Source organism: Falco naumanni, chromosome 17 (genome assembly GCF_017639655.2).
Source record: "Falco naumanni isolate bFalNau1 chromosome 17, bFalNau1.pat, whole genome shotgun sequence".
NCBI classification, from domain to species: Eukaryota; Metazoa; Chordata; class Aves; order Falconiformes; family Falconidae; genus Falco; species Falco naumanni.
In genome coordinates this window covers 419,761-447,485 of record NC_054070.1, presented here as the reverse complement: position 1 = coordinate 447,485, position 27,725 = coordinate 419,761, and the positions used below count along the sequence as shown (strand labels likewise).

The window sequence follows — 27,725 nt, the reverse complement described above, 5'->3', positions numbered from 1 at the left end:
AAGCCTGGGGGGGATGGGGACACCCCCCTCCAGCCAGCCAAGACCCTGCGTCTCCCAGCTGGGATGGGACACCCCTCCATCCTTTGGGGGGGGGGGGAGGGTCCTTGCATCCTCTAATGGGGAGGGCCCGGCACCCCCTTTCTGGGGGGTGTCCCTGTACCCCCTTGAGGAGGGGGGTGCCTGTAGGTCCTAATGGGGGATCCCTGTATCCCCCATGGGGGGGTCCTGGAACCCCTGCAGGAAGCAGGTCCCAGTATCTCCTTCTGGGGGGGATCCCTGCATCCCAATAGGAAGTGGGTCCCCGTATCCTCTGATGGGGGGGGTCCCTCCATCCCCTAATGAGGAGGTCCATACACCCCCCCCAGGAAGGGGGTCCCTCCATCCCCTTCTGGGGGGTGTCCCTGCAATCCCTGTGGAGTGCTGTGCCTGTATCTCCTAATGGGGGGCTCCCTCTAGCACCTGCTGAGGGGGTCCCTGTATCCCCTCGTGGGGGGCTCCCTGCATGCCCTGATGGGAGGAACCTTGCAGCACCTCAAGTAAGGGGGTCCCTGTATCTCCTCGTGGGGGGCTCCCTGTGTGCCCTGATGGGGGGACCCCCGCACCCCTGTAAGAAGGGGGTCCCTGTCTCATGGGGGGCTCCTTATATGCCCCGATGGGGGGGATCCCTGCAGCACCCCGAGGCAGGGGGTCCCCGCACCCAGTGACGGCGGTCGCGGCACCCCCAGGGCTGGGCGGGACGGGGCGGGAGGGAAATCCCGGAGCGGGGGGGGGGGGGGGGGCCAGGCCCCGCCCCGTCCCTCCTCTTATAAACCGCGGCGCGACGGGCACCGGCAGTCGGGAGGCGCGACGGTGAGTGCGGGCGGCAGCCGGTGGGGCTGTGGGTGTCGGTGTCACCGCGGGGGGAGGGGCGGCGGCGGGTGTCACCGTCACCGCGGGGGGGGGCTGTGGGTGTCGGTGTCACCGGGGGGGGGGGGGCGGCGGCGGCGGCTGTCGGTGTCACCGTCACCGCGGGGGGGGCTGTGGGTGTCGGTGTCACCGGTGCAGGCTCGGGGGGGGAGGGGAACGCGCCGCAACGGGATCGGGCGGCGGCTCCTGGCCGGGTCCGCGTCCCCCGGTGCCGGGGGGGTGGGTGGTGGGTGAGTGCCCCCCCCCCCTCCCCCGCCCCGGCTGCGCTGCGGTCGCCGCAGAGCCCCCCGCCGCGGAGCATCCCGGGGGGGGGGGGTGCCATGGCAACGGGGGGGGTCTTCAACCCCCTAGCTCCGCCGGCCCCCTCCCCCCCGGCTCATCGGTGTCATGAGCGGCTGCCGGCTCCATCCATCGTCGGGGGTGCTGTGCTCCCAGCCCCTCCTGTCCCCGTCCCCCCGCAAGCCTTCCCCAACTGGTGTAACTGGTCCTGGGTGCTGCAGGTGGCTGTGGGGGTGGGGGAGGGTGTGTATCCCCCCTCCCCGGGAGTGCCTGCGTCGCCAGGCTGGGGGAGGCTTAAGGCAGCCATGCACCTGCATCGCTCGGTGGCGTGGGGACCCCCAAAGCTCTGCCCTTGCAGGGGCTGCTGGAAGCATCGCCACCCCCGGGGGGGCACGGCGGTTGGGGGGGGGGAGGGGCTGGCCTTGGCCCTTTGCCCCTGGTGGCTCTGGTGATGTGGAATTATGAATCAGAGTGAAGCTGTTGCCTCCTGTGGGGTGGCACCTGGCGCTGGCCGGGGGATGGGGGACATGGGTGGCATGAGGATGGGGGATGGGGGTGCCCAACCCTGCCGGGGGTGCCTGGTCGGGGTGTCGGAGCGTGTCCCCATCCCGCTACCTGCCAGGGCTTGCCTGGACATGCTGGGACTTGTGCTCAGTGATGTCACCCCGGCTGTGCCGCCGGCAGCCCGGAGATAGGAAGCTGGATTTGGGAAGCTGGATTGCTATTTTTACTCCAGGATGTAATTTACTCTGGGAGCAGGGCAGGGCAGAGGGGTCGGGGTGGCCCTCCCAAGCCCCTCGCCTGGAGGGTCTCCAGCCGTGCTGATGGCACACCTGGCAATGCGGTGCTGGGCTCCGGGGGGGCTGGGGGTGCTGAGTTTGGGCAGAAATCCCTGCAGGAGGCTGAGCACCCCCTCCCTGGGGAGGTTTGGGGGTGCAAGCCTGGAGACCTGCTGTGGATTTGGGGGTCCCAGATCTGGTGGACAATGAGAAAGCAATTTTGTACAGAGGGATTTTATTTCCATGAAGCTTTTATTATTTTTTTTTAAAGCAGATTTAATGAGCTTGGTTATCCAAGCAGGATGAAGCCTTAGCTCTGCAAGCCGTCAAATCCCAGAGCGTTGCTTTGCTTTGCCCTGATAACAAGGCTCCCCACGAGGGTGGGTGGCGTGAGGGGTCCCTTAGCCCCCCCGCACGTGTGAGGGGGGGGCTGCTCGGAAGGGAAGACTCTGCCAAAACCGTGAAGGTCAAGGTTTTTGGCATCAGTTTGAGGGGAAAAAAAAAAACCAAAACCACAAAAACAAACAGTGTCTTTGGTTGCCCAACAGCTCCTTGCAGATAAGGAGGGTGGTAAACCAAGTGGTCAAGCTTGTGGCATGTTCTTGCAGTTGCTTAAAAGGCTTCCTTGCCACTGGGCCTGGGTTCTTGAGATGAAGAAACTGGCCAGAAAAACACCCCGTTGCTTCACTTGCCCGTGTGCCCACTTGCCTTGTGCCCGCGTGGAAGTGAGACTGCGGTGGGGTCGTGGATGGAACCGGCGGCAGCATCGGGATGCTGGATGCTCTGCCCCGGCAGGGCTTCACCTGCTGGAGGGGGAACGGGGAGCACCGTGTGCACCTTCCCCATCCTTCTGCGTCACACCAGGCTGTGGTGGTTGACCTTGGTCACGCTCAAGCTTCTGCCCTCTAAGACGCTGCTGGAATCCCAGGTGTCTGGGCCCAAGATGTGTGCTGGCAGATGGAGGTCCCCTCTGGGCTGCCTTGTTGCTGAGCCCAACCCAGCCTGTCCCACCTTGGCTACCGGGTGCTTTGCTCTGGTAACAAGCGTGCTGGCCCTTGGGCTTGCTGGTGCCTCGCCCAACACCCCAGTAACTTGTTCTGCTTTCCTCCCAGCCGCCACGATGCCCCTGTCTCAGAGCAAGGCTGGGCAGATGCAATGCAGCACCAAGGCATGCAGGAACCTCTTTGGCCCTGTGGACCACCACCAACTCAAGAATGACTTTGAGGACCTGATGAGGCAACACCTGGAGGAGGTTCAGGAGCGCTGGAACTTCAACTTTGAGACGGAGACTCCCTTGGAAGGACAGTTCAAGTGGGAGAGGGTCTTCCTGGCTGAGCAACAGTCCCGGGAGGTCCACAGCCTGGTCACGGGCATCAGCAGCGAGAGCAGGAGCTCCTTGGTCCACAAGGTCCCCCCCAAGGACCATCTTGGCAGGATTTGCCCTGAGGCATCTCAACAGAGCTCGGAGGTCTACAGGGCTGGTTCCCCACGGGGCCTGAAACGTCGGCAGACCACCATGAAAGGTGAGTGCTGGAGGTTTGGTGTCACTCCGTGCGTGCTCGGTGGCATTGGTGGTGTCATGGCTCTCCTGGTAGGGACAGGTGGAGGGGACCTGAGTGCAAGACCCCTGCCTGGGTGTGGGGAGGGGACCACCCTCCATGCATTTCTCCTGGGGATCAATCTTCCAGGGGGAAAAGGCCACAAACGGGGTGCATTTTGGTTGCTGGGGGACAGGCAGGGGGCTTGCACTGGGCTTGTGGGTTTTATAGCTGAAGATGCCCCCAAAAATCGTTGGGTACCTTCAGTTCCCACAGCCTGAGCCCGTCCTCCAGGATCAGGGCCTGGGGTGGCAATGCCAGTGAGACCAAGGAAGAGATGGAGACCTACAGGCTCTCCTCCCCGGGACTCTGGGGTGGGTGGCTCTGAGGGGGGGGGATCCCACCTGGGCTGGGTTTTGGGACCCTTCCTTGGGGACACCTCCCCTCTCCCCGCCCTGCTGCTCCCAGCAGGCTGGAGGCACTTCCCAACTCTCTCTTTCTGCCCTCCAGACTTCTACAGCTCCAAGCGGAGGATGGTCCCCGACAAGCCCAAGCCGTGACGTGACAGTGCTCGGGGCCAGCTGCTGACGCTGATGTCCCTGGGGGGGGTCCGTGGCTTTCTTCCCCCCACCCTGTACTGTATATGCTGCCTGTCTGAAGCAACGTAGAGTCTGTAGTTTCCTATTTATGAGTAGCTCTGGGGTCCTGAGGGACCTCTACTGTGTGCAATGTAGAGGAGTAGCCCACGCTGAGGCTTGTAGCCCAATGGAGGAGGACTGAGATGGGCTTGGTGGGACCAAGGTATTGCCCTGCTGGCAGAGAAGAAAGTGTCCCCTGCCCTGGAGTGGTGGGGCCAAGCATCGTCCTTGCACCGTCCTTGCACCGTCCTGCTGCCCAGCCGTGGTCCAGCCCCTGCCTGATGGCCGGCTGTGGAGGACACTTGTGTCCCAGCCACCCGGTGGCACCAGATAGCCTTAAGAAAGGGTCACGGGGCAGAGCTCTGGGACAGCCTGGCCCTGAGGACACCCTGGTTGCTGGCACGTGGTGGTGGCCCTCTAGCCAGCAGGATGGACCCAGGGGTGGTAAACCCTTGTCCGTGCGTGGAAGCAGAGTGATGTGGGGACCGCTCCTTCCCACGGCTGCTTGGGAGAGGGAGCGCTGCTCCCTGGAGAGCCCTTGGGTGACTCGTGGTGCCACCACCCATCAGATGGGCTGCGGATGGTGACAAACCCGCTGGAGGTCCCCAGTGCTGAGCTCGGCGCAGCCATTGTGGGACCAGCGCTGCCTGGGGGAGGCTTTGGGGTCCCCTGCACCCTGCTGACCCAACCCCCCACTTCCTTACCCTGTTGGCTTGTCGAGTGGTGCTGCTTGCCCCCACGTTCCTGCCTCCATCACCACTGGCACCAGGCTGGGGAGCTACCTGGCTCTGGACTGCTCTAGGGACGCATCCTGCTCACCAGCAGGGATGACACCGAAAGAAGAAGTTGTAGCTTTTTTTTTTTTCTTGGACTTTTTTTTTTTTTTCTCCTTTGGGCCTGGGTGAGAGAGGACCCTCACCTAGCTCTGCAGGGTGAGCGGCTTTGGCTGCCTCTGGGACCAAGGGATGTTCTAGCGCTGAAGGATGAGTCCCTGCTCTCGAGGGACTCGACACTGTCAGGTCTCGGCACTTTCATGGGGTTCACCTCCTGCTCTGCTGGATTTGGGCTCTGGAAACTGGTGCAAGATGGTCCCAGGCAGAAAAGGGATGGGGTCGACCTGCCTTGCACCATGAAGCACTTTGCTCTCAGTGAAGCTGGCAAGCTCCCAGCACTAAATCTTTATTTATGAAAAAAAGAAAAATAATAATGCTATTAAGTCTGCATGGGGGGGAAGGGGAAATACCTGTTTGACTACAAATGTTAACTCCAAATAAACACTCACCTTGCGTAAGGGAAGCCGTGTCTCTGGGTTCGTAGAGAGTTGTGCTGGGAGCAGGGTCTGGCTGTGGGGAGGAGGGTGCTCTGGTTGGGGTCCCTGCTTGGGGGTAGGGGGGTCACTCTGGGGGTGCTGCCTTTGGGCTGGTGGCAGCACAAGCCCAGCTGTGGGAAGGGGCTGGTACAGCCCTGGGTGACTCTTCTCCACCATGAAACATCCAAGCAGGGGAGGGGGAGCTGAGGGGGGGGCAAAACCTTCCCCACAACCCACATGCTTTGCTCTGCTTCCTTGGGACAGCTGGGTGCAGGATCGGTGCTGCCAGTGCAAGCTGTGTGGCATCTCACCGCGGGACCCCTGTGTGCACGTGGGCTCCTCTGCTGCTCACAGAATTCCCCCTCCCTTGCTGTGACCCTTGTCCTCTGCCTCGTGGGCAGGTGGCTGTTAGCCGTGGCCAGCTGGTCACATCTTCCCCCCCCCCCCTTAAGGGGGTCCTGGGTGCCCTGTGCTGTGGCAGCACCAAGTCCTGGCTGAGACTGGAGCTGCTGGATGCCGGGACTGGATCCCCTGGATCCACCGTCAGCTGCTTCCTCTGAGGACCGAGCAAGGCTCGCGCGTGGGCTGTGAGCTCCAGTTACGGCTGATGCGGTGAATGACCCTGTTTGCAGAGGATCCAGGTGAAAAGAAAATTTCGATGGTAACAACCGTCTGTCGTCCTTCAGCTGAGGCTCCCTGAGGCACCTGCCGGTCCCCACGGTGCTGGGTGACACCCCCACATGCTGATGCCCCTTGAAATGTTTGCAGAGCACAATCCTGCTGCCTTTTAGCTGCCGCTGAGTCAAGTCCTACAGATTTAGCCCTTTTAATGTTCCTCGTGTCAGTCCTCGCAGCCCCCTTGGCTGCTGCCTGCTGCTCCCAACGAGCAGCGGCGGAGGCAGTGAGAAATAAATCAGCAAACAGTCCCTTGTCACCGTTTGTGGGGCTCTGAGGCCAGCCAGGCTCTGGCTCTGCTGGGCGGGGGGGAGCTGGTACCTCTGCTGGAGTTTTGCATCCCCCCGGGAGACTCCAGCCCTGCATCTCCTCGCCCAGGTCGAAGAGGACCGTCTTCCCTCCGCTTTGGGGATGCAAAACGGTGCCGGGCTTCCAGCAGCTGAGGGATGGATGGAAACCTTGTGCTTTCAGCCCAGGTTGTATTTTGCTGCTTTCCCAGCCCAGGCTCAGGGCAGAGCGAGGACGCGGGGACCAACCTGCCACGATGGCTGAGAGGGGCTGGGAGGAGGGTCAGGCGCTTCCTCTCCTTTCCCCACCATATTCAATCCCCTTTCACTGGGACCTGCTGGGCATCTCCTCGGGGCTGGAGGGGGCTGTTGGTGCTGTGGGGCTGGATCGTGCCCTCCCACCGCAGCACGGGCTGCTGGCAGGGCTCGGCAGCTGGGAGCAAGATGCCGGAGTCTTGCTGGGCAGAGCGCAGGAATCGGGGAGCTCTCCCAGGGGTATTGAGGGGTTTTCCCCCAAAAAGCATCCTTAGGCAAAGCCAAGCCAAAATTCAGCCCTCATGTGGCGGCGCACAGCCCTGGGGGCTGCGAGACACGGTGACAAGCTGAGTTCAGAGGTGGCTTTTGCGAGCTGAGCACCCCAGCCTGGCTGCGGGGTTGCTTCCACCTGGGAGAACCGGTGCCAGCTTTGTTGGGAGAGCGGAGAAGAAAGAGCTGAGCCCTCCACCCGCCTGCAGACGCCCCTGAGCTGGCTGCTGCTGGGCTGGGGTCCCAGGAGGGTGCGATGGGGCTGGGCACCCCCGCAGCCGGTTCCCAGCTTGGATGGGGGGAGACGGGGAGGGCATCACCCTCCACCCCACGGCTCCTGCTCCATGCCCGCGCCGTGAGCCAGGGGATGGGAATCCTAGTTACAACCTAGAGATAGTAATTAGCATTTCCCCTTGCTTGGAATCTCTTCTCATTTTGCAGTTAAAGCGAGGGAAAAATGCACAGAACCCACCTACACCCACCCCCTCCGTGGCCTTGCCAGGGGGTGGGGGCAGTCGGCGTGTTTGGTGCCAGCTTTAAACTGAGTTAATGATTCAGGCAGGAGCCTTGAAAAAACGTTGGTGTGAGCAGCACAGCGAAGGGGAACCTCCAAATCCTGGGTCCAAAGAACCTCGTGGGGGGAGGTTTGCAGGTTTGCTCGGCCTTCGGTAGGATGCTGTAACCTGCGGCTTGTATCGAGTCTTGTCCTTCGGCTTATTGGGGCTCTTAAAATAGTGTTTGCTGTTTCTCTGCTGCTTTTCCTCTGCCCCAAACACCTCCCAGGCTTGGCTGGACTATTGCAAATACGGAAGGGAAGGATGGGGAATTCTGCTGGAGATGCCTCCGGTGCCTCTGCTTTGGGATTGGGGGGCTGGGGGGGACAGGGACCCTCCGGACAGGCCCTTCCCGCACCCCGCTTGCAACGTAGCAAACAGGAAACGTGTGAGCACCGGCAGTTGAGCGTAACCCGAAAACGGAAAGCCGCCTTGGGTAAGAGAGGGGTGAGCACCCCGGCACGGGGCAGGACGAGCACCCTCGGCGTGGGAGCAGCATCCTCGCCAGCCCGCGCACCCCGCACCTGAGGGTCCCCCTCGGCAGGTGGGAAAGGTGAGTTCTGCCGCTCCGGGGATAACTCCTGTATCACCTTAAACAAGAGAAAAGCCAGGAAAACTTGATTTTTAATTCCTACCAGTGAGCTGGGGGGAGGTTTTTTCTCGCTACCTGTCGGGGGATTGTGTCTGGTGTCCCTTTTCTGACGGCTGGGAGCAGCGTGGGGTGTTTTGAGGGGGGGGGGCAGGTCGCCAGGAATCAGTAATGCCGTGGGGATCCCTGCACAGCCAGGGCTGGGGGGTGCGCAGCCCCCAGCCCAGCCCCCCTTTTCATTCCGTGCCTCTCTGGCGCGGTGGGTTCAGCTTGCCCCCCCCCACCCCTCCCCCGCCCCAGGGCTGGGGCAGGTAACTGGGGGCTTCTCCACACCATAAACAACCCCACTTGCCCCCCAGAGCTCCCACTTCTGCTCTCTGGGAGGCTGGGACCACCAGAAGGCACCTGGCTTCTGCCCCCCCCCAACCCCAGTGTCCAGTGGGACTCCAGCAATTGCCCAAGACCCTCATGCTTTAAGGGGAAGAGGATGGGTTTGGGGCTTATTCCCACGTTTTTGGTGCACTTGGGGATTTAGTAGAATGGCCATTGCGAAAGGAAAGGGGCAGGGGGCTGGCACAGCCGGGGGGTCTCCCCAGGTGGGGAGCGGAAAGCTGGGCTGCGGCCGGCGCCAGCATGGCCCCCGCTCTCGTCACTGCTCTCCGGGGCTGTGGTTTCCCTCGTTTGTTTTTTTGGCTTTGCCATGCAGAGAACAACCCTCACGGCGATGGCACGGTGGCTGCTGGTGACGCTGCTACCCACCCAGGATGGGGAGGGGGGAGCCGGGGGTGGGGGTCCTGAGCTCAACTCCCACAAGCCGGGGCAAGCACGAAGGCGTGATGAGAAGCAGCCGAGGTCTCGGGCAGCTCTCCCCGGAGGTGACTCACAGCCCTGAAAGCCGGGGGAGGAATTTTAAAAGCTGCTGATGTGCTTGAGGATGCAGGTAGAACCGCCACGTCTTGCCCAGACCTCCAGCATCGCCTTGGCTGGTCCTTTGCCGGTGTCACCTCCCGGTTGGCCCTCGAGCCCCGGCAGTGCCGGTGCCCTGAGTGTCCTCTGTAGCCAGGGCAAAGCAGGGGAGATCTGGGGTGACCACTTGGCCAGTGGCAGGAGAAGCTGCTCGCCCGGCGGGTGCGAGGCTTGAAGCCGGCAGGGATGGCTGGTGCTCGCTGCCGGTGGAGGCTCCGTTTGTGCTGCGCAATCGGAGATAAGCGCCTCTTCCTATTGCCAAACCTGGGGCCCTTCACACCAGCCAACTCAGGCTCTATGATAACCATGGTTATCATAGTGCACGGTGTGTGAGAGGGGAGCATGGGCTAAGCTTTTGAAATCTTTCAGGCATCCTGAGCAGCACCAGTAAGACCAAGCCAGTGGCCTCTGTGAGCGGGCAGTCATCAGGATGCTGTATAACACCTACTGGGTACCGCTCACATCGCGTGGTCACAAGCGGTGTGCAGCCTCTCAATCTCAGCCAGGTAAGTGCTGCATGGCTTTTGCTGACCTTTGAACATGATGCTTTAGAATTGCTTTAGAAACATCATGCTGTACGGCAGGGAGAATGACTTGATTGCAAGAGGATTGTTAGCTGCTACTTCATTAATTCTTTGAAGCCAATTCTGTCCTTTGGCTGTGCAGGGTAGGGTAAACTCCACAGGGAGTATATGCGAAGTTTCTCACCTTCATAACAAATTCTTTGTTCCTGTACCAGAGGGCAGGAGAAGGAAGCATGGTTATGTCCGTATTCTTTAGTTGTGCTCCTAGTCATACCTGTCTTGCAGCGAGGCCTTCTTGATACTTGGGTGGGAAAGCGACACCAGGATCCAGCTGCTGAATTAGAGTAGCACTGAAGGCACTCAACAGTATGAGGAGATTCTTCTCTTCCTTACCTTCCTTTACCTTCTCGTAAAGGCCTGACCAGGAGATTAAGGCTGGACCTTGTCTCTCAAACTAAACAGTTAGCACCTGCCTTCCCTTGAAACTTTCAGAGATTGGTTTCACTTCAATTTGCGTTGCAACTCTTGATCATTGGGTCAAGCTGCAGTAGCCTCTCAGAAGAGAGGAAGCATTAACACCTCCAGTTAATTTCTGGCATGGGGACAAGACAGGCTTTGTTGTGCTGAAATGGGGCAGCCCTGCTGCCACTCTCACTGAGGTGCAGAACAGATGTGTGAGGAGTTCAAGGGCTAGGTCGGTCAGTCTTCAGATCTGCAGACACTTGGACTGTGGTACCCCGGGTGTGGCAGTTTGATCCCATTGTAGAGGAGAAGTGTAACCTTTGCCTCAGCAGAACTGCAGTAACCCTTCCCAAATTTACGTGAGGGTTTCAGAGAGCTGGGAAGGGAGGATTTCTAGGAGTGTCAGTCCTGCAGCTACATGGAGGTGCTGATCGGAAGGCTCTGACTGACCCTTCCTTGCTCACCTCCTGTCCCCTGCACTTTTCCCTGAGGATAGCCACTAACCTTCTTTACTTCTTCTCCCTGCAGAACCAGCAAACAACAGTGCTGGCCTCACAGGAGAGAAGTGGAAATGCTGTCCCACGTAGGCAGCAAGCTTATGTGGCCCCCCTCACATCAACTATTTCTCAGGCTCCCTACACGTTTCAGCACAGCAGCCCAGTGCATCCCCACCTGGCAGCAGCAACGGCAAACGCACACCTGTCCAGCCAGCCACATATGTACACTTATGCTCCAACCACTGCTGCAACACTGGGCTCCACCACCTCCATCGCCCACCTCTTCTCTCCTCAGGGCTCTTCGCGGCACACCACGTACGCTGCCCACCCTAGCACACTTGTCCACCAGGTCCCTGTGAGTGTTGGTCCAAGTCTGCTGACTTCTGCAAATGTTCCACCTGCCCAGTACCAACACCAGTTTGCTCCCCAGTCCTATATTGGTGCTTCCAGAGGATCTGCTATTTACACTGGATATCCGCTGAGCCCTACAAAGATCAACCAGTACTCGTACTTGTAGTTCCCAGTAAAGCACTGTCCTGCAATAGGCCTGAGAGATTGGAGAAGGATTTCAGGTGAACCTTTACCTGGTAATGACTGTCTGGTTTTTGTTTCTCCCTGATGTGGTTGTATGTTATTCAAAAAAGTCTCTAGTGCGTTCAATCACTGAGCAGCGTGCTTTGTTACCAGTATGAGGATCACTAATTAAGTTTTTTTAAATTTTACTTACTTTTTATAGATGCTTTTAAAAAGTTCATGGTCACATTTATTTAAAATTGTTATGTTGTGCTAATCAAAAGAGGAAAGGAAATCAGCATCTTGGAAGACAGATCCTGATGACTTTTTTAACTTGTATAACTTAAACAGACTAGCAGATTATATTTAGCAGCTTGCACAAATCCATGTTGCCACTAAAAATGTAATGCATGCTTATCTCGTTATGTTGCTGGGGCAGTTTTAAAATCTATTTTAACATTTTTTCTCTAACTTACTTTGTCTCTTAACAAATTGCTGGTTCTGCAAAAGCCATTACATCTCCATATATGTTACTGTCAAAGGTTTTTTTGTTTACTCCTCTGCTTTGTTTAAGGACTGGTAGAGGCAGCAGCCTCATACTGGCAGCATCACATATTCAGGAGTCTGTGTAAACCTTGAAATCTGTTGTCTTTTCTTGAAAATTCTGTATCCATAACACAGTTGACCTGTTATTGTATTCATTGCAGAACTCTTCTAAGTTTTTCAAACTGTATTCAAGGTTTTACTGTGTAACAGAACTCAGCAGCTTTGTCAGGATGCTGTGGTCTTCGGTTGGGAATGAATAGTGCAGCATTGATCTAAAATTTGGTTTCTGCAAATTATTAGATGCTGGCCCTATAACGGAGCTGGATTCCTTCACAGAAGCACAGGGCTTTTCTTTGTTCTGTTTTTCTTAATATTTTTCTTCACATGATTTGTTTAGGAGGGAGTTGAATTTGAAATACAATGAAACATCACTGTATTGATGTGTACAGCCTTTTATACTCCTGTGAGCGTATCCTCCTGGATATGTCAACAGCTACTTTAAAGCGCTCTTATTAAGACTTGTATACAGTACACGCATGTAGGAATCGCAAAAAAAGAAAAAAAAAAAAGGAAGAAAGAAAAAGAAAAAAGGAAAAAAAATCCAGATTTTAAAGTTTATTACTGAATTTAAAACTATTTTAGAGGTTTTGTATTGGTGGTGTTTTAATATTTTACATAAAACGAAATATGTACATATTGATTAGAAAAATATAACAAGCAAAACTTCCTGCTAACCCCAAACGTTCTGTCTTTGTAATCAAAATGTGTAGTGATTATACTTGAACTCTGTACTTAGTGTTTGTCTAAATCTTAAACGTTCCTGGGGATGGAGTTGATGTATCCTTTGTATTTAAACCAAAATGAATTGATTCATGTTGGAATGTATGTGATATAATGCAATGGTTAGAGCTCATCACTGTAGCACTGAGAGAGGAGTAGAGCTTCATGAGAGGAAAGGATACCTTCTGATTTGTTTTGCACAGGTATGTGTGATGAAGAGTTGTTTGGTGTGTCCCCTTATTGTAGTGCCTTAAATGATGATGTAGTGTGACTAGAGTTTACAGTGAGCTTGCCTTATGAGGGACCAGCAAGCCCCCGTCGAATTGAAGCAATTCACTAAGCTTACCACAGCAAGAACAGCAGTATGTTGCATAGGTGCATTGTTCTCAGTTTTAATGCTATCATAAAAAGCTACATTTTTGTTCGGAGTGAAGCGATGTTTCCTTAAAGCTTTTCCTTGAAATGGCACATGTACTGTTAGATGTCTGTCAGTGCATTTCGAATAAGGTAGTGCTGGGAATGCATTGGAATGTTTAGTCTCATATTGCAGAAGTGATTAAATATGTGCAATCACTTTTTATTAGATAGTATGGCGTTACCTTCCCCCACGTTAATAGCAGACATTTCTTGTAAAATATTGCTAGCTTGGTGATAGAATATTTATACCAAAGAGAGCCTGCTGTAAAGCACATAATACCATTAAAAAGTTTTGTAATGCTACTGCTAATGTGGAGTTGTTGGGAAGGTTTGTCAGCTCTAGCCCTAGTTAGTGTTCAGAGGAAATACTCATTTTGGATAATCGGTGTGGTTTTTAAACTACACTTTGTTTTCTTGGGTCCCTTGTACTAGGAATTATTTCTCATCTTCAGTACGTAGGTTAAGTATCTTGTCCAAATGGATGATAAACTGGCTTGAGCGGTCATATTACTGCAGCAATAAGAGGTTTTGGTAACCTTGAATCCCAGTTTATGTTCTGTCCCAGTGGAAAAGAGGCCAGTTCTCTGACCAGTATGTGACAAGAAGCGCAAAAGTAATTTCTGAAATTCCACATTATTGATAGAAGAAAGTCTGGTCTGACCCAAAATTGATGAACTGTTAAAGGTTTGGCAACTCTTTCGATAGAGGGATCAAGGACTTTGGAACTGGACAGTAGCATTAGCGACGTCATTGTTCAGTGTATTTTTAGTCAGAGCACTTCTGTAAATGTGCGGATAACCAGCCGATCTTGCTATGCCACATCTTTGGTGTAAACGATGATATCTGTTGCTGTAGGCACTTTCTTACTTTTCTCTGTATTACATTGCTTGTGTTCAGTACTTGCCTTGAGATACCTCTTGGGTACAGAGTTGTGCCTTTCCATCAAAGGCAAAAATAAGCTCCCATTCCTGTGTTTTGGGAAAACATTCCCTGTTTCACAAATAGTAAAGTGTTTTCCATGAAGTCCTAACAGGAAAAAAAGACCTCTAGCAGAATCTACTAGTAATTCTGAGAAGAACTTGCCCACCTCCCCCCCCCCCCCCCCCCCCAAAAAAAAAAAAAAAAAAAAGCAGGTTAAAATGACCATTTAGGGTCCCTATTACATAATTAAACAGTCAAGTGTGCGCACAAAGCACGTTGTCATCTCTTCCACTGTCCAAGTTTCCAAAAGTATTGGTACAGGGAGGACGAGATGGAAACGGCATAAGTAAAATGAAACATACTCCATTCAAAACAGGTTGTTGATTACCCTGAAATTCCTCTGTGATGCGCAGCAGAAGCCAAGCGAACACCACCCCGTCCCAGCAGGGCCAGGTCTTACCACAGTGCTGGCTCCGCAGGTGTGGTGGGTCCCGGGCTGGCCCCAGTATGTGCTGCCCAGTCTAAGTGTCTGGTAGTCTGCTCTAAGGAGATAGATCCCTTCTTCCCTCCAATATCCAGCCTTCAAATTCGGCTAACGAATTAACTGTCGTCATCAGAGCCACTACACCTATTCTGTAAAGAAATGTGCCATCTTTGGATAGAAATTGGAGTCCTTTTATTTTAAAACTAGTTTGGGATTCACCTTTTGAATACTTGATGAGTGTGGTCCCATCTAGACTTGTCTGTGTGATTCTTGAACTAAGTCAGTTGTTCCTCTTACCTGACCTGTGTTCGCAGCTATGATAGCCGCTGCAGAGGCAACTGCCGAGGCTTTCCTGCGTAGCACCTAGTTGGTGGATGCAGCAATTTACCTCTGACTGAGCAATTTCTTTTAGTACACAAGACTAAATTGCTTCTAAATGACAGGATTGGCACAGCCCTGCTTTCTTTTTTTTTATTTAAACTTCTGAATGGTGCCGCATGTCCACATGGTTGTTTGTTGCTAAACTTTATATAATGTGTGATTTCAGATTCAGCTTGAAATATATCTATCTCACTACATGTAGCAGTACATTATATGTAATGTTAGTATTTCTGCTTGAATCCTTGATATTGCAATGGAATTCCTACTTTATTAAATGTATTTGATATGCTAGTTACTGTGTAAAATTTAACTTTCTTTTATGGTTGTGCTCTTCCTTTTTACAAGCCGCTAGATACAGGTAGTTTCTGACAATTACTGATCTATGTTTGTATTGCTGATGTACTTAGGGGGTATGTAAAAATCATTTTAACAAAAGAAATAGATATTTAAAAATTTAATACTAACTATATGGGAAAAGGGTCCATTGTGAAAACATAGTTTATCTTTGGATTCAATGTTTGTCTTTGGTTTTACAAAGTAGCTTGTATTTTAAGTATTTTCTACATAATATGGTAAAAATGTAGAACAATTGCAATGCATCAATAAAAAGGGTTAATTTTCTGTACTCTATTCATGTGGCCACTTGATTTATTAAAGGGGGTGGAAAAGGGAGTTTGGCATATCCAAGGTGAAGTATCAGCACTGATTTAATTGTTCGCTGCTGAGATCATGGTGCCACTGCACATTTGGGGCAGCGCGCGATGCAAGATGCTCAGCAAGCTGGCTTCAGAGCGGCAGCAGCATGGGTGGCACCGTGTGGCACCGTGCCACGGTGCCGGTCGCAGAGCCCGGCCCGGGCTGGAGCAGCCCCTGGCTCTGCAAAGGGTCCCTTGGGCTCTGCAGCTGTCAGCGGTGCTCGTGGTGGGGGAACCACGATCAGGACTCTCAAGTGGAAAAAGAGCTTTCCCATCACCTTGGTTCATGTTCATAAACACATTTGATTTTGCACATCTGGCTGAGGTACCTGGGCACTGCTGAAGGTGGCTGTGCTGCCGTGTTGCCTCCCGCTCTGGTCTGAGTCCCACCTGGGTTAGATGCTGCTTTGGGAGGTGCCGAAACACTAGGGTACCCGGGTGGGCTTCGGCAGGAGGCGAGGGCAGAGCCAGTCACCTGCCCGAGCGCGGTGACGTGGTGTCCTGTCCTCGCTGGGGAAGTTGCACAAGGAAAGGGCTGCCACAGCCCCCTGCCTGGTGCTGGTCCCGGGGCAGACCCCGACCCTCCTGGGCCCAGCAGCCTGGCCATGCCAGACGAAGGATCCCTGCGCTGGCCAAGTCCAACGCGCTCTGCAGAGCAAGGGACCAGTGCCAGCCTGAAACTGGTCCAGCAGCAGCATGGCAGCACCGTGGGACAGATGGATAGCAGGAGTGGGGGCATCACAGATGGGAGCAGGGGCATCACAGGTCTAGGAGTGTCACGGTGCCACGGGTGGGTTCCTTCAGCCACCCCCCGAGCACAGGAGGGGTGAGCGCTGCTGTGCTCAGCGCCACTGACCCAGCTGGCAGAGATGCACCCCAGCCGGCCGTGGGCTGCACTTTACTGGCAGCCATGTGTCCTGCTGGGAACGGCGGCGGGTGTGAAAGGCAGCAGAGAGGTGCTGGGGCCGTGGGCGGATGGTGCTGTGTTGGGGTGCAGGGTGCAGGCTGTGGGGTGTAGGTGTGGGTTTCAGGTTGTGGAGTGCATGGTGTGGGTTTTGGGGTGCGGGATGGGCATTGTGGGTGCACACGATGGGTTGTAAGGTGTGAGGTGCAGGCTGCAAGGTGTGGGATGCAGGGTGGGGGTTGCGGGGTGCAGGGTGCGAGCTGAAGGGTTTAGGGTGTGGGATGCAGGATGTGGGGTGCAAGATGCAGGGTGCAGGGTGGGGGTGCACATGGGGGGTGTGGCGTGCCGGACGCAGGAGCACTAGATGGCACACTCGCCCCACGCACAGCACCGCAGCGCTGTGCACGGATGCGGCCGGTGCTGAGCCCCGCGCAGACCCCGGGGCCCGCGGGCCGGTACCCGCAGCACGGCCAGGCCCAGGAGGGCTGCGGGTGTGACCGCGGGCCTGGTTGTGGCCAGGGCACCGAGCCGCAGCCTCCGTCCCGCGCCCTGCGCCTGGGCCTGCCCCGTGGCACGGGGGCGCTGAGGCCTCCCCCGGGGCAGCCTGGGGAGCAGGTGCTGAGCAAACGGCCCCAAACGGCGGCGTCGGCGGGGCAGCCCCTGCGTGGCCGCGGCCTGTGACCGAGCTGCCAGGCCTGGCCGGCTCTGCGCGGTGTGACCCCCGTGAGGCGGGCACGGGCCGGGGGTGCCGCGGGCTCGGGGGGCTGCCGGCTGTGCCGCCGGCCCAGCTTCGTCCCCGCCAGCCCGGCTGCTCGGCCGAGGCAGGCTCGAGGGGGCCACCTGCCTCAGGCGTCTGCAGCTCGGGCCACCGGGAGCCTGTGGCTTCGCAGCAGGCCCAGCTCGGCCCGCGCTGGCCCAGGCCGTGCCCCCGGCGCCGGGCACAGGCCTCCCCGGCTGCGCGGGGCACCGACCCCGCGCCCCCCGCGCCCCCCGCAGCCGCCGCCGCTGCGCAGGCACCCGCCAGGGCGCGAAGGGGTTAAGGCGCCTGAACCCGGCCTGCGGGGAGGGCGCAGCCCCCCGCTCACATCTGGAGTCAATAAGGGCTGAGGCCGGAGCATTCCTGAGCGCTGAGGTGGCGGCGGCACTCCGAGGCCATGGGGCCCTGGCGCTGCCTGCTCCTCCTGCCGCTCCTGGCCGGGGCCCTGCGCGCCCAGCAGCAGCAGTTCATGGAGTACGTGGAGCGGCGCCTCAGCCTGCTGGAGGTAGGGCCGCGGAGCTGCCGTGGGGACCCCGGCCCAGCGTGAGCGTGGCGGCGTGGCTGCCGCGGGAGCACCGTGGGGCTGGTGGATCGCGGCAGCGGGGCCATCGTGGGTCTGGGAACGCCGCCGGCCTGGTGGTGTCCGCTGCCAGGGCTTGCGGGTCCCGCTGAAGCGAGATGACCGTCGCGGGTCAGGGAGCATCGGGGGGTCAGGGTGCGGGGTGTGGCAGGATGGGACCGGAGCGAGAAGCAGCAGGATCGCAGCGCCTGTGGCTCCGGGTCCCGCAGCCACACGTGGGCGGTGGGATGGCTGCTGTGGATGGGCCGTGAAGTGTGGAGAGGTCTCCCTCAGTGTCCCCTTGGCCACCCCAGGAGAGGATCTCACAGTGGCATGACCAGAGCAGCCGCTACTCCGCAGAGCTGCGGGACTTCAAGAACCAGGTACTGGGAATGCTTGAGACGGCGGAGAAGGAGCGGGAGACAATGCGGTCGGAGGCAGAGAGCGCAGCGGTGCGTGTGGACCGACTGGAGCGTGAAGTGGACTACCTGGAAACGCAGAACCCCGCACCGCCCTGCGTGGAGGTAGATGAGACACTGATGGAGAAGCAAGTGGCCACGGCCAAGCAGAGGAAGAACGAGAAATACACCAAGCTGACAGGTGAGGGGCTGCCGTGGCTCCCTGGGGAGGTGGTCCTGGGTGCGGGTTAGCCTGGGAATTCCCACCCCACCCAGGTCCAAGTCCGCCCCGGCCACGCACCGTGGCATTACGTCCCAGCAGGGCTTCTCTCAGGTGTCTCTGGCACAAAATCCTGCATCCCCACAGCTGCCAGAGCTTCGGGCTTCACCAAAGCCCTTGGGGCAGGGACTGGGGGATGGTAGCCTTCCCTGCCCGTGACACCGTGTGTCACACAAGGGGACTTCTTGATGCCACCAGGGTCTGCACTGCAAACTCCGCAAGTTTTCAAGGCAGTTGCCAGGGGGCTGGGGTGGGACACAGTGGGACCTGTGGGACCCTGGCGTGCGGTGAGAGCGGTGCCCACTGCAGGGCTGGGTGGTTCCCAGGCTTTCACACCTGCCCCACTCTTGCAGACTGCAGCGACACCATTGCCAGTGTCAGAGCCATGAAGATCCTGAAGCGTTTCGGCAGCACCTCAGGGCTCTGGACCAAAGATGCTGCGGGGAACTCTGAGAAGATCTATGTCTTTGACGGCACTGCCAATGACACTGTGTACGTCTTCCCCCGCATGCGGGAGTTCACCCTCTTCTCTGCCACCCGCAAGGCTGCCCGCATCAAGCTTCCCTACCCCTGGGTGGGCACCGGGCACCTTGTCTATGATGGGCACCTCTACTACATCCGCCAGCAGGGCCCCTTCCAGGTGATCAAGTTCAACCTGGCCAACAAGACAGTCGTGGACAGCTCGGTGTTCCCAGCCGAGGAGCAGATCCCTGTCTTTGGGCTCTCCCCCTTCACCTACATCGAGGTGGCAGCGGATGAGGAGGGGCTCTGGGCCATCTACGCCACCAAGGAGGACGAGAAGAACATATGCCTGGCCAAGCTGGACCCCACCTCGCTGGACATCGAACAGATGTGGGACACACCGTGCCCACGGGAGAACGCTGAGGGTGCCTTTGTGGTGTGTGGGGCACTGCATGTGGTCTACAACACTCGCCTGCCCAGCCGCTCCCGTGTGCAGTGTGTCTTTGATGTCAGTGGCACGCTGTCCCCCGAGGACGCCTCCCTCGTCTACTTCCCCAAGCGCTATGGCTCCCACTCCAGCATGAAGTACAGTCCCCGGGAGAGGCAGATCTATGCCTGGGATGACGGCTACCAGATCATCTACCGCATGGAGATGAAGAAGAAGCTGGAGGTCTGAGGGGCCACGGCAGGGCACCCCCGCATGTCTGGTCACCCTGCCCAGGCAAGTGCAGCCCTGGCCATCTCACCCCACGGGGCACAGCTGGCCCTGGCATGGGATGGCATCTCTCCCCTTCTCCCACCACTGCAAAATGGTGAAATGCTGGACCCCCACGCCTGGCAACCCTCCACCCACCAGCACCAAGCATCCCTGGCCAGGACCACCCTGCAGAAACCAGGACTAATTTAATGAAATATTCTTCTTTGTGATATAATGAATAAATACTATGCAGCGAGCTGCAGGCACCTGCTTGGGGGAGCATGGGGCACTGGGGCCAGGCTGCCAGAGCTGTGGGCTCCACGTTGCCCCAGAGTCACCCCAAAAGACACTTCCTAAGGGTGGGGTGTCCGTGCAGGGCTGGCCAGAGCAGCGAGCACAGGCAGCTGCTTGGGCTGGGGGGCTGGGTTGGGGGATTGGGCAGGGGCCTTGGGCAGGGATTTATTTTGGAGCGTTGGGGAAGCGTTTTGGCCAGAGCTTTGGGCAGGGATTTAAGCTGGGACTTCGAGCAGGCTTCTGCTGCAGCAAGGGGACCCTCTGTGCCTCGCCAGGGCTGGCCTGTTTTGCATGTACAAAACTGTGAGCAAAATCCCTTAATCTGAGAGAACAACTGGAGATTTTCCTCGCATGCCAGGGAGGCATCCTAGCCAGCAGGCACCAGATGTTGCTGATTTGCCCGGTTAATTTCTAATGAAGCACAGTTCTTGTCCCCCTGCAGCCGCAGGATTGCCACAAACACTTTATGTAAGGCCCTGGGTCCCCCCAAGACTCTTCCCATCCCTGTTTCACCAGTGCCGAGTCCCTGCAGGGACCCATGGCAGCGGCACCACAGAGGGGATGGGGCAGTGCAGGGCCAGTGCTGGGAGCCCCTCAGGATGGCACTGCCAAGGCTCAAGACCCCCGTCCCCGAGGCAGAGGCTGGTACTGTGATAGGCACCTGCTGGGCACAGACACAGCCCCACCTGGCCACCACACCATGTCCTTCCTGTCCCTGCCATGTGACCCAGCAGCAACTGTTCACATGCTGCCACTTGCACCACAGCCCTGGGAGGTGCAGGATGTGGCCCATTGCTGGGCAGAGATGCAGTGGGGCCCCTGAGAAACCTGGATTTGCTGTGATTTGTCCCTGTCACAGTGACCTGAGAGCGCAGAGGATGATTTATGAGGTGTTAAACATCCCTTTTTCCTATCAGAGACTAATTCTGGGGACAAACGTTGAAGACATGAGGCTGTGAGGGGTTCTGGCCAGGCAAGGATTGCACCCTGCCGGTGCCAGCTCAGGGCCCTCATCCCAGGCGAGAGGCCACAGAGCTACTCAGACCCCCAGGGGAGGCGCTGGCCCTGGGGGAGCACTGCTGCCAAGCACCTGGGGGGCTCCCGGGGTCACCAGCCCTCCCAGAGCCACAGCATGGCCGTGCCACCCTGGTGTTGCCATAAAGCCAAGCACTCGGCATCCCCCTGTGCCCATCTCGAGGGAAGCTGTCCTGCGATGGGGAGGTATCTTAGTATTTGCTTCAAGTTCTACCATATTACAATTAAAATATCTTTTGGTTGCATAAGAAAAACGTTTAAATATGGACTTTGACTGTAATTGGATGGTGCTGAAAGTTCAACACAGTGCAAGTCAAGCAGAGACTCCCTTCAAGTGGGAAGGACTATGTGAACTGTCAAGTTAATTTATAGCTCTTTTCAAGATCAATAACTGCAGTAACAGAAATATAATTTTCAGAAATTGCACAGTTGTAAATAATTACGCCAATGATTTCTCTAGCTTGAATTAAAATTGATGGGGCAGTAATGATTCGGCACCATAAACCATTTTCTAACCCGAAACAAGTCCTGCAAAGTCTGACACTCGCTCCCTGGGACAGCAGTGCTCACCCTGGCGTGAGCGGGACAGGGTCCAGCTGCTGGCAGAGTCCAGAGTCCTGCTTGTGCTGATCATCGCGTGCTCATCAAGTATTTTAGTCTCTTTAGAAAATTTGCCTCCTGAGGCTTCGTCTTGGCACGGCAGGAGGGGCAGGAGGGGCAGGCGGGCGGCGTGGCAGGGCGGGTGGCCAGGGCCGCGGCTGAGGGGACAGCCAGGAGCGGCCGCGCAGGTCACCCTGTCCGAGCGGCACCCGCGCCCCTGCGGGGGGCCGAGACCCCGCTGCCACCCGCCGCCAGGGATCTGCTCGTGGAGCAGAAGGGAAACGGATCTCCCTGCACGGGCTGCCCGAGCGGTGCGGTCCGCCGCTCGCACCCCCGTGAGGGTCCCTCGCTGTACCCCCAAACGGTGCCGCCTGTGCCGGCGGGGATGTCCCATGGGGGCGCGTGGCCGGGGCCGGCCGGCCCCTCTCCTCCGGGACGCGGCCAGGAGCACGGCAAGGCGCAGCCCCGGGGGGGGCAGAGCCCCGACGTGAACAGCGCCTGCAGTAACCACGTGCTGGTGGGATTTGTTTTGTACAAACGCTTTGGGAATGAGAAGCAAAACGGAAAACGAACTGCGCTGCCTGATGGGGCTGTGAAGCGCAGCACTTACCTCGCACTCCGCATCTTCAAAGCGCTTCAAGAAACATCAACTAATTAATGCCTGGAACAGCCCCCGTAAAGCAGAACGGCATTATCCTCTGATATCCTCGTTTGCTGACGAACACTTTGACGAAAGTCACGGGTTTGATCATGAGAAGTGGTTCAGCCGAGATGGCTGGCGGCAGCTGGGGCCAAGAGCGGCGGCTGCCCGGCTGCCCCGCCGTGGCCCCGCAGGGCCGCGCGAACCGCGGCGAGCCCCCGGCCCCCCCGGCCGCTGCCCTCCCCGGGAGGGTGACTGCAACCCGGGTGCGGGCGGCGGGGCCGTCCCTGCGCTGCCCCCAGGATGCGGTCGGCCCCGCCCGGCACCCCCTCGTCCCGCCGGCGATGAGCCCCCGCCACCACCCGCCCGGGCAGACGGCACGGGCTGCCTGAGCCGCTCTCGGCCCGCGGAAGGGAAGGTTGTTCACGAGAGAGAACAGCAGCAGAGATTCAGGTTTTTTTATTTACGGTTTTTGAGTTTAGGTTTAGGATTTTATTTACCATTTGTATTTACTGTGGAGTGGAAACACTCCCCCACCTGCTGGGGGCTCCTGCCCCGATCCCCTCCGGCCACCTCACCATGCACCGCGCGGGTGTTGCTGCTGGCAAAGGTGGGAGTTCGTCTCCTGCTAGGGCTTATTGATTCCTTTTTTTCTTGTTTAAGTATTTATCAACCCCATTAGGAGAAAGCAAAGGTTGTGCCACAGCTGGTAGGATTGTCGGGGTCCCAAGTGCCCTAATTAGTGCTAATTGCTCCCACCAGCCCCACCTGCTGTGCTGCTCAGCCAGCCCCTCCGCCGTGGGAGCGGCGGGGTGCAGGGACCCCTGGCGGGGCTGCCCCAAGCCCCTCTGCCCCTGTGGAAATGTGCTTTTTTGTCAGTTTTGATGCTGTTCCCGGTTGCTCTGCGCAGCTCCAGCGCCGGAGCTGCCCCGGTCTCTGCCCTCCCAGCCGCTCCCGCTGAGCTGTCAGATTTTCAGGACAGTTCAGCCTTGACTTCAAGGTGGCTGAGATCCCCACCGCGTCCCCAGCTCAGCCCTGGGCAGGTTCCCCGCAGCCGCTGGGGACAGCCAGGCCCTCTCCCCACAGCAGGTTGATAAAAATCCTCATTGCCAAGCCCTTGGCTCTGTTCCGCCAGGTGACAGAGGTGGCTCTGGGACAAGGGCTGGCCCTTCCCCATGTCCCCCCGCTGCCTGTGGGCTCGCGGCCCTGTGCCCTGACCCGCGCTGGGCAGTGGGCAGGGGAGTCCCGCAGCAGCAGCAGCGCTTTGCAGCAGCATTATCGCTTTCCATAGCAAGGGGTTAGTGGAAAATATGCTAATATGACTGCTCCAGCGGAGTGGCTGCTTTCCTTGTGAGTCCACGGCTTCTTGTGCTTTAATTGCCAAATATTTTATCTCCTTAAAGAAGAGTCTCTGTAAGTAATAACCCCTTTCATCTCCGCTCCTCTTGAAAAATACTTCTCTTTAGAAGGCAATCTGGTAAAGTAAATTGAGAAGTTATGTTAGCAGCAAGAAAGAGAAAGCAAGATCTTCTGGCTAATTTCCCCCCCTTTGTCTAATTCTCAAGGATATTGGGGTTTTTTTCCTCCCTGACTCTTTTCCAGCTCACAGGAGCTATTGATAAAGTGAAATGTACTATTAGGAGCAAGGGAGCTAAAAAGCAGACAACTTAAACAAGTGTATTATAAAGATGCTATTGTATTGAAACAAGGGATGGAGGGATAATTTCTCCATTTAACACCTTCCTAATGGCTGGTTGGCAAGAATAATCACAGGCTTTTAACTTCAAATAGGTATTCCTGCCCACGGAACATCTGCTTGAGGTCTAACTCATCACACATGAATTGGGAGGCAACAAAGCGCTCTGCCCAGGACTTGGCAGCAGAAGTGGGAGGACACTGGAGCCTGGGATGGTCTCAGATGTGCTCAGAGGGATGCAGAATGGCAGCAGCTTGCTTGTGGTCCTTTGCACAATGAAAATGTAGGAGCAGCAAAACCAAATTCACCAGAAATATTCGCTTGGAGCTTTGTTGCAGAGAGGGAGAGCTCAGGCCTGTGGCTTGGTGTTGGTGTGGGCTGGAGCTAAATCCAGCTCTGCCGAGCATGGCCAGCAGCTGGCCAGATGTGCTGACAGCGAGGACAACCCCGGCTGTTGCTTTCTGAAATCGATAGTCTCCTTCCACTGAAAGTGGGATCTTCTGATTAATACCAGGGATTTAGAAGTGTGTGCTTAATCAGAGCTCTGTGCTACTTCTGATTTTCACATCGTCAGTGATCTCAGGGACCTACAAGGCAGTTTTGTGGCATCAGGGACAGGCGAGCCCCAGGAGTGGGGGTGCAGTGGGGGGTCTGCAGAGGGTGCTGGGGGAGGCTTTCCTGGGATGCTCGTCCAGCCGGAGGGGTGTCCCTCGCCTGCAGTGTGGCTGAGCCCTGGATGGTCCAACCAGGGGTGCTCAGCCTGGCTGGGGAGTGTCCCTGGGGGTCCCCTCACCCACAGCTCTTTCTGCCTGGGGGAGATGCTGATGCTGAGATTTGAGGATGAGCACATCAGGCCATAGCTACGTTTGGCTGCGTTCAGTCTGCCTCCACTTCCCCCAGTGCTGCTTCTCCTCCTCAAACACCAAACGTGGCTCCTGCTGTACCCTCGGCAGCATGGAGCTGCACCTTGTCCCTTGTGCTGCCCACTGCCAGCCCCCCAGAACCACCACAGCACTCGCACCTCCTCTGCTCTCTCACTGCTGCATGTGCTGTGCTGGAGGAGGCGTGCTGCAGCTCTAAGGGATAGAAACAAAAATTTCTTTTAGAAAGGTGGATGTTGCAGAATGGTAGGGTCCCTGCAGAGCTGGTTACCCACCTGGCCCAGCCCACCTGAATGCTGGAGGTGCTGGGGTGCCTGCTCCTTCCTTTCCTCTTGACAGGAAGGTTAAAAATAAAGCATCTGAATTTGGAGCTCATGACCCTCTCAGAGGAGCTGTTGTTTGTGACACACACAGAGTGTCATCATTTTCTGGACAGTTTCATTTGTGATCAGAATTTGCAGTTATTTCAGTACTTTGGTCAAGATGGGTTCCTCTGTGGGCACCGCTCCCTTTTGTGATAACATATCCGTCTCCAGCCACAAGGATAGCACTGACATGAGGAAGACCCATGCAGGCAGCTCACACCATCCCAGGGATTTCACGCATCCTGTAGTCTACATGATTTCACTCAGATTTTCTTTGGGGTGTTATTATTACTAATGCTATTATCATGAAAGTTGTTTCCTGAGGACCGAAAAAAATACTAGCTCAGCTATTCAGCTAAGCAGTTTAATTTCTTTCCTCTCTGAAAAATCAGCTCCCCAGAGCCTTTCTGGAATAGATCCGAGTTTTCTACTTAATACATCCTCCTGAGGCAAAAATGCTGAAGGATGCAGCGATTCCATCTGTGCAAAGGAGGGCTTGGGTTTCCCTCCCCAGTGCTTTGCCCCAGCACTGGCTGCAGGTTGGGGATTGTGGGCCAGCTCCAAGAAACATGAGATAAAGTTGTGTTTGTCTTTGCCTCCAGCTCCCTCACCCTTAGCTGAGGCTCAATGAATCAGAAAACCATTTAGGCTGGAAAAGCCCTTTAAGATCCGACTGTTAACCCAGCACTGCCAGCTCCACCATCAATGGCAAAAAAAAATTCTTATCAATGATAAGAAAATAATAACAAGTAAAGAATAACCGATGTTTTTATACCTGCCTGTGGAGAGGTTGTAAATCTGTCCAGTTCTTCCACAAAGCAAAACATCTTTAAACTGATTTCTGACATTACGGTTAAAAGGCTGGCAGTAAACACCACCAAACCCCCAGGTTTTCTCTTGGTCCAAATATCTTATACACCAAATCCTCCATAGCAGGAGAGTCTTTATAAGCCAAACTACTCTAAGAAACTGAAAATATGTACACCAAGAGGGATAAAGGTCTGGAGAAATACAGAGTGGTTCTGACTACAAGCAGCAACTCACACTTGTGAAGAGATGAGCTGACGTACCCCATGAAACCCAAACACCAGATTGTCAGGAGAGCTTCCAAATCATACAGAACTGTGAAAGCAACTTCAACTAGGAAAAATTCATCATATTATCTCTTGAAATTTTCTCCTTTGTAGTAGTTACTAGCAGCAGCACTCACACCTACAGCCACCATGTTTAGTATGGACATCTGGAAACCAATGACCTGACCATTCGCCACAGACATGCAGGAGCTGTGCCCTGAGAGTTAGTCACATCAACAGGCACAAGCTGCCAACCTCCAGCAGCACCTTCCTGAAACACCTGGCTGGTGGCAGTTGAAGCAGCACTGCTCCGGGACCCCCACCGTTTGGGGTGTCCAGCCCCTCCTCTTCCCATCAGCCGTCTGGGGCAGGATGCGCGGTGCTGGCAGAGGCACGTGCCTTGTTCTGCCCGAGGTCTCTGGCAGAGCCAGCACCCACAGCTGCACCCGCGACATGAGGATGTGGGACCCCGTGGGGGGCTGGAGCAGCTGCCCTCACAGCGCAGCACCCCTGGCAGTGCTCATGCAGAGACAGTGTCCTGCTGTGGCAGGTGGTTGACAACCTGGAGGGAGATATAACCATGGTAACTGTGATTATTATGGAAAATTGCTGCCATTACTACAGAGGTAGGGTCAAAACAAACAGAAATTACCAATTTTTTTGTTTCTAATAAAATACAGAAGTGTATTATTGACTCAGTAATTGCTCAGTTAAATGGATTTCTTCAAAATTACCTACTAACCCTTGTAAATTAAACTCATGCAAAGATTAGCATTCCATGGAATTGCTCAGGCAAAGAAAAATGAAAGCACTGATTAAATCCACCAGGCAAAGCCACTGGAGGAGCGTCTGTCCGAGGAGACCAGATGTCTGGCACAGAGGTGCAGCGTGCAGAGGGGCAGTCAGCCCATCGTGCTACAGGGACTGGTGTGCTGAGGGACTGACTGCACTAGAGCATCTGCAGCAGTGCAGGTGGCTGCTTGGTGCAGCCATTCCCAGTGGTGCCCGTAGTGCCGGTGCTGCTGCGGGGTCCTTCTCCAGACCCGCCTGTGAGAGGCCACAGACATGCATGTCCCTGGTGTGTCCCCATTTCTGATCCCAGAGGGCACTTGGTGGTCCCAAGTCCACCAACACTGATCTGTCAGTCCCCCAAAGCAACATGTCTCACTCTTCATCCCTTGCCAGGAAGCAAGCTTAATAGCTCTTAATTCAAGCTATAAACGTTCTGTGGCTGTAGAGACATTTTAGTGTTGATTTAGAGCAACGGTGTTTTTCAGATTACGCAGCCCCGGGGTGGCAGAGGATGACCAGGGCTCTGAGTGAACAGAGATGAAGTGCTGCGGCAGGGAGGCCAAGGTGGCAGCAGGACAGAGCCCCCCACCAGGCAGCGGTGGTGGCCATGGGCAGCAGGAGCCCACCAGCCAGTCATGCACTGGGCAGGGGTCCCGCAGGAATGGGGTAGCAGCAGCAGCGATGACAGGCAAACTCTGAATGGGAAAGCAAGGTTTTTAACACATGCCACTAAGGGGATAATGAGAACAAAGGAATAAATGTTAATCCATCAACTAATTTGCAATGGAAATCCAGTCCCTGACCTCCAGGTAACTGCTCCTCGCCAAATGTTGGAGTCCAGTCCTTGACTTTTACGGTCCTTCCCGTCTTTTACTTTTCATTCCCTTTTAACCCAAAATCGCTTCAAGCCTTGCAACCTGGAGGACACCTAAGAGCCAAACACGAAGGCCACAGACCAGTGCTGTGCTTTGTAACTGGCTCCTGCGGAAGATTACTCCTCACAGATTTGCTCTAAATTGTCAGTTTT

The 27,725-nt window shown here is 56.1% G+C and overlaps 2 protein-coding genes and 1 long non-coding RNA gene across 3 annotated transcripts; all 3 read left to right on the top strand.

The window, feature by feature from the left end:
• The first annotated feature begins 827 nt into the window (after positions 1–827).
• LOC121098494 (cyclin-dependent kinase inhibitor 1-like) lies at positions 828–5,436 on the top strand. Its single transcript, XM_040616515.1, has 3 exons — positions 828–849; positions 3,077–3,487; positions 4,013–5,436. Exons 2-3 carry the CDS (start codon positions 3,085–3,087, stop codon positions 4,060–4,062), a joined length of 453 nt encoding a protein of 150 aa, XP_040472449.1. The 5' UTR covers positions 828–849; positions 3,077–3,084; the 3' UTR covers positions 4,063–5,436.
• Positions 5,437–9,376: 3,940 nt separating this feature from the next.
• Positions 9,377–13,881, top strand: LOC121098493. The gene is made up of 2 exons (XR_005831283.1): positions 9,377–9,551; positions 10,560–13,881. It is a non-coding gene; the product is annotated as an uncharacterized LOC121098493 (long non-coding RNA).
• Positions 13,882–16,723: 2,842 nt separating this feature from the next.
• OLFML3 (olfactomedin like 3) lies at positions 16,724–19,578 on the top strand. The gene is made up of 3 exons (XM_040616514.1): positions 16,724–17,431; positions 17,800–18,085; positions 18,517–19,578. Exons 1-3 carry the CDS (start codon positions 17,324–17,326, stop codon positions 19,299–19,301), a joined length of 1,179 nt encoding a protein of 392 aa, XP_040472448.1. The 5' UTR covers positions 16,724–17,323; the 3' UTR covers positions 19,302–19,578.
• Positions 19,579–27,725: the final 8,147 nt, after the last annotated feature.

Excerpts from the sequence above, each read along its gene's own strand:
- LOC121098494 (XM_040616515.1), top strand. The coding sequence starts at position 3,085 with ATGCCCCTGTCTCAGAGCAAGGCTGGGCAGATGCAATGCAGCACCAAG. Across the intron at positions 3,488-4,012 it reads TCGGCAGACCACCATGAAAG|ACTTCTACAGCTCCAAGCGG; the intron begins GTGAGTGCTGGA and ends TCTGCCCTCCAG.
- OLFML3 (XM_040616514.1), top strand. The coding sequence starts at position 17,324 with ATGGGGCCCTGGCGCTGCCTGCTCCTCCTGCCGCTCCTGGCCGGGGCC. Across the intron at positions 17,432-17,799 it reads GGCGCCTCAGCCTGCTGGAG|GAGAGGATCTCACAGTGGCA; the intron begins GTAGGGCCGCGG and ends TGGCCACCCCAG. Across the intron at positions 18,086-18,516 it reads GAAATACACCAAGCTGACAG|ACTGCAGCGACACCATTGCC; the intron begins GTGAGGGGCTGC and ends CCACTCTTGCAG.